The sequence below is a fragment of the Helianthus annuus genome, chromosome 1 (genome assembly GCF_002127325.2).
Source record: "Helianthus annuus cultivar XRQ/B chromosome 1, HanXRQr2.0-SUNRISE, whole genome shotgun sequence".
Taxonomy (NCBI): Eukaryota; Viridiplantae; Streptophyta; class Magnoliopsida; order Asterales; family Asteraceae; genus Helianthus; species Helianthus annuus.
Window position 1 is genome coordinate 133,802,523 of NC_035433.2, and position 5,670 is coordinate 133,808,192.

A 5,670-nucleotide genomic window follows, 5' to 3' on the forward strand; every position below is an offset into this window, starting at 1 on the left:
GTTCATCTTTAACCACGCTTGTTTACACGTAATTAACTTTGAAGATCAACTTGTCTATTCTAGTAATTTTCCTAATGTGTTTTGCATCATCGATGAATTCAAGGGCGGGTCTAGCCCCATTTACCGAGTTTTCAGGAAACCACTCGGTTTGGAATTTTTAGTGAGAATTTGTATAGAATTTATAAAATTTATAGTGAAAACATGTATAGGAATCCACTGAAAAAATTCCTAGATTCGTCATTGATCGTACACTTCTGATTTCTCTTTTTATCGAATCTTTCGTCCAATCTTTTAGCTACAATGTTCATCTTTAACCACGCTTGTTTATATAGTTATATATTCATGCAATGCCATTAAAGAGAAAATATAACGAAACAAATATATAATACATGTATATCACAACACTATACCAAACAAACCCAAAAATAACTTACAGGAAGTTTATTGTTTTTAATCAAACAATTTCCTATCTAAGCTAAAAAAAAGTTAAAAGACAATCACTATTCACTCTAAGATCTACTTGAGAAAGATACTAACAAATGAAGTTTATATACATGATTAATATGAACATGGTTGTAAAACAAGGTTTCCAAGGCCGAGTACTCCCCGAGTAGTCGCTACAAGGTAGGCTGCCGAGGCGACTTTCTTCGACTCCGCCTAATTACTCAGGGTCGGTCAAACGCGGTCAACCTCGGCCAAAATTGGATCTATTAGGTCAATTGAGGCCTAGCTTGACTTAAATAATAATAAAACATTATTTCTATGCCTATCATATTAAAGAATGAATATAATTTTCACGTATTTTGTTACAAATATTAGTAAATTTATGCTATTTGACATATATTTAATCTCCAAAAAGTAATTTCTTTATAATTTAACATGTCCGAGTACTCTCCGAGTACTCCCCGTCTAGACCGAGTACTCTCAACTCCCCGATCGACCGACTAGGGAGCGCCTAGCGACTTTTGCAACCATGAATATGAACAAAATAAAAATAAAAAAATAACTAGATTAATATTGCAGCAAAGAATCCAATTCTGAGAACGTAGATGGGTCGTTATCATCGTCGTCATCATTGTAATATTCCCTAGTTCTCAAATTATGTTCCGATAACATGGATGTCGACGATGTCTCATTATTAGTCATGTCATTGCTTATTTTGACATCATTTGACACGTTGATCTTCCTAACTTGGTTAAACGTTGGAATAAGATGCTCCATCTTACGCTTGCCAAAAGCATTATTCTTCTCTATCTTAACGCCATTATTTGGCAAGTAAAGGGTTGATCCGGATGGAAGACATTTTGCATTCTCACCAACGTATTGGTGTTCACTCATGGATGAACTAGCTTGATACGTGTCATTGTCGAATTTGTAATTATAAGAAGAAACAAATATATTTTTATAATCTTCTTCTTTCTGAAGTATTTCATGTTGGTCATTAGAGAAGTAAGAATGGCTACTAGTGAAGCCCGGGTCAAAGTTCAAACCCGAATGATCCATCAATGGAGGCAATTGTGATTGAGTGTTTAAGAGCTCTTCAACAAAAGTGTTCAACCTGTGATCTGAAACCACGCTTCTTTGTGTTCCCGTGCTTTTGTGAAAAACGCGACAAACTACCCATTCATCCTATGTGATATGTATAATTAGAGGAATAAGAGACAAAAATTATACAAAATTATGAATAAAATTAAATGATACCATTGATAAAATAAAATGGTATTGTCACAAATTGTTAGCTTATTAGGATATATAAAATTTTACAAAACCATTGATAAAGGGGTGTTCATTATTCGAATCGAATTTCGAATTCAATTTTCCAATCGAATTTGTGATTTACGAATCTATCCGATCAACCAGAATATACGAATTTGAGTTATATTATTTTTTTTTTTAACAAAAAACACATTTGTTCTTATTTATTTTATATGTTAATTAATTTATTTTATTGAGTTTTACTCATATTCCAGTTTATTCAACAAGTTTTTATCGAATAGGTTTCTGGAATTCTAAGATTCCTATTCGGTTTCAAAATGTTCGCATTTGAATAAGTCGATTCAAATAATCCAAATATCAATGTGATGAATATCTTTAAGTATCTATTAACATTTAAATTGAAAACCAATAGATTTTCAATTGGTACACAAGTTATATATATATTCTTTTTTCCCTCAATAGATTTTTTTACTTAGTGTACGCATCCAGTGAATATTAGAAAGTCAAAAAGTTATAATACATGAAAAGACATGTATGACTAAAGTCAAAAAGGTACGTACCAAAATGAGGTTCCAAATTACAAGCTGTCATTTCGTTTAATTTCATAGGAAACACTTTATTTGAACTTTAAAACATGTAACAATGTGACACCGATTGGGTTGATTGTAACTTCCATTACATGTAACATATTAGTATATGGATTTTTTTTAAGAAAATACAACTTTATGCAAAAAGGAAAACTAATTTTACACATGTTGGGAGAAATCTTTTACGATTATGTAACAACGTAACATTAACATTAATAAAATTACACGAACGGTTGGTTACCTTTTCTTAAACCAACATGCAAACTTAACCCTTTAGCTTGTTTTAACAAAAAGTTCAACTTAAATAATTAAATTAAAAAAAGACTGCAAAAACTAACCACCTGCCAGTTCAGTGAATTTCACCGGTTTAGCTAAAATCAATCTAATTTGCACATTTTGCAACATGTTCTATATATTTGTGTAAAGATGTAGTCCATTTTTGTCAATATGTTTGTATAATATATGTTTGGGGCATCCATTTAATCTAATATTTTAAAAATTATATTTTTGTTTCCATTTTTATGTAACTTTTTGTACATTTAATTACAACATGTATAACGTTTTTTTTTTCTATAAGAAACTTGCTAGTTTTTTTTTTCTTTAAGAAACTTGTTATTTTTTTATATACATTAATAGGGTATATAAAATCTTGATTTTTGCATAGTTTTAACTTGAAATTAGAAATTAAAATATAAAGTTTTTTTTTTCTATCATTCGATTGGCCAAATTTTCTTTTAATAGGTATTATGAAATCTTTTATTTTCACGTAGTTATAATCTTAAAATTAGAGAAAAAAAATATAAATAAACTTTTTTGGTTTTGGTTTTTTAACTTTTAAAAACATGAGCATAAAGAATTGAAGTTGTACCTGTGTAGAAGATGTAGGCATGTTGTAATATGAAAATTTGCCTTCAAGTCTAAACTCATGCATCACCCAATTGGTCTTCTCACCTCTAAGAGCTCTCCCTTTGTAAAACACAAGCGTTTTCTTCATTCCTACCAATTCTCCTTCCGGTTTAAAAATCTCCTTATCTTTTCCGGTCGCTTTCCAGTAACCAGACTCTGTCGCACGGTTTGTTCTTGTCCCTGTCGGATACTTCCGATCTCTTTGACAATAAAAGAACCATTCTTTCTCTCCCATCTTAGCTTTCTCTGCACAATGTTTTCATCAAATGCTAGAAGAATACAAAAGAACTGAAAAACTGAAGTAATCAATAATATTTTTTTTTAATTTTGAATTATAAAAACCGAGCTACCAACACTCATAAAGCTAACAAAGTAATGATAATAATAAAACGTCACAAATTAAATTATTCTAATATTAAAATTATTTATTTAAAACATTTTCTGTTTATTGAATAACTAAAAACCGAGAAAACAAACAAATGATAATGATAAAAAGTAAAAATTTACCCTAATGTATAACATTAATAACTTTTTTTTGAACGGCGGAGATAAAACAATAACTAACAACAAACTTAAATATAAATGATAAACCTAATAATAATAATAACTATAATAAGATAATAAACTTTGTTGAACGTTAAATGATAATGAAACACTTACTAGGTAACTCCCATGGCTCGGACTTGTTGAGATCAGCTTCGCCGATGGGGATAGCGATGAAACTTCGGTCGAGAACTTTGGGTGTAAGATAATGAGTGACGATTTCTTCATCGGTTGGATGGAACCGAAATCCAGGTGGAAGTCCGATTAATGCTTCATCTGATCCATCTGTCACCATTTGTGATATTTCCATGTATGTTTATGATCAAAAATTGATTTGTATAGTTTTCGGAAATCGGGTGTTTAGCAGGTTGATCGATCGGAGAAGTAAAAATGTATTGAATTTTGATGCGTGTTAAATACAAGAGATGCGTAGATGGCAAGGTACTTCAAGAACAAGAATCATGCTGTTAGTATCAAATGTCAATATATGCTCCTATATTTAAATAATTTAAAATATAATAGAGATATATTATGATGACATGTGTATTAAAAATTCAAAAAGAATCTATATCCTTTGAAAATATATGTAGCTTATATTTATGATGATAATAATCATTTTGAAAAATGAGTATATAAATTTGCAATTTTAATGACTAAAAATCATCCATTTATGGAAACTTTATAAGTTTCAAGATTGTGTGGTTATTCAAATCTGATTTGTTTAGTCACTCAAATATCACCATACATCATGGTTAAATTCAACAAAAATAGTAAAATACTTGGATAATGTAAAATGTGGTTTTCCGACTTGCACAAACGCCGATTTAAAGGAGAACTAGATGGTCGTTGCAAACATAGAAGAGCGAAGGGGATTGAAAGGTCATGTAGTCGGACATTGAGGTTTGCAAACGACTTCTGATTGCAAATGCCCTTATTACGAAAAAGGTGATCTTTCTATCATATTTTTTAAGGGAAAATCATTAAAATAGCCATGTTGACTAAAGAAAATAGTCATGAAATGTGTTGAATTACCACTTAACCAGAGATCGACATGTGTCTTTTTGGCGCTGAAGAAAAAGCGGTGCGGAAGGTGATGGCGCATGAGAGACAACACAATAGGTGATTTATATTTGAGTCAGGGCGCATGAGGTGATGTGATGCGCTATATGGCGCATAAGATGAAGGGTTGGTGTAGGAGCAGAATTGTCTATTAAAGATGGTGCAGGAAAGTGATGTGTTGCGCCGTATGGCGCAGAAGACGAAAAGTAAAGGCTATTTAGGTAATTCAAAAAAGTCAAGGCTATTTTTATAAATTTCTTGGTTAGTTTTGATGATTTTTCTGCTTTTAACCATATGATAAAAATGTTTTCTAGAAAAAGATAACATATCTTTTCTGAAAAAGATATAGTGTTTGATAAAAATGTTTTCTAGAAAAAGATAAATATCTTTCTGAAAAAGATATAGTGTTTTATTTTAAAGTATACTAGCGGTAAGACCCGTATGCAAACACGGGTCGTTTTTTAGAAAACCATGCATAATAAATTTTAATAAAAAATACAGATAGGTGTATAGATATTGTAATTTTTAGTTTAAGGCTAGTAGTGATACCCATGTTTAATTTTTAGTTTAAGGCTAGTGTCACGGCCCCCGACCCGGTTTGACCCGTTTCAGGAGCCACGGGACAGAAATCCCGTGATATTTATTTATGTGATTTTAGCAGCGGAATTTTATCATCAGGATCGTTTTAAAGCTAAAAACTTTTCCCGATTATTTTATTTCACAATTCGGGATAACACCCCGATAATTTACAATAACAAGATTTTACTGAGAAATCTTTATTTTTACAAAACATATTTCTTTATTTTATAATGAGCCACTACTTTAAGCCTGCACTGCTTCCCAGCACTTTTTCTGAATT

At 31.0% G+C, this 5,670-nt stretch overlaps 1 protein-coding gene across 1 annotated transcript; it reads right to left on the reverse strand.

Moving 5' to 3' along the window:
• Nucleotides 1–989: 989 nt before the first annotated feature.
• LOC110879352 (NAC domain-containing protein 92) lies at nt 990–4,372 on the reverse strand. Its single transcript, XM_022127801.2, has 3 exons — nt 3,870–4,372; nt 3,172–3,455; nt 990–1,629 (listed from the first exon to the last, which is right to left on the reverse strand). The coding sequence occupies exons 1-3, from the start codon at nt 4,060–4,062 to the stop codon at nt 1,012–1,014; spliced, it is 1,095 nt and encodes a 364-aa protein (XP_021983493.1). The 5' UTR covers nt 4,063–4,372; the 3' UTR covers nt 990–1,011.
• Between the last annotated feature and the right edge of the window lie 1,298 nt (nt 4,373–5,670).

Excerpts from the sequence above, each read along its gene's own strand:
- LOC110879352 (XM_022127801.2), bottom strand. The coding sequence starts at position 4,062 with ATGGAAATATCACAAATGGTGACAGATGGATCAGATGAAGCATTAATC. Across the intron at positions 3,456-3,869 it reads CGAGCCATGGGAGTTACCTA|AGAAAGCTAAGATGGGAGAG; the intron begins GTAAGTGTTTCA and ends AACATTGTGCAG. Across the intron at positions 1,630-3,171 it reads TGCCTACATCTTCTACACAG|GATGAATGGGTAGTTTGTCG; the intron begins GTACAACTTCAA and ends CATATCACATAG.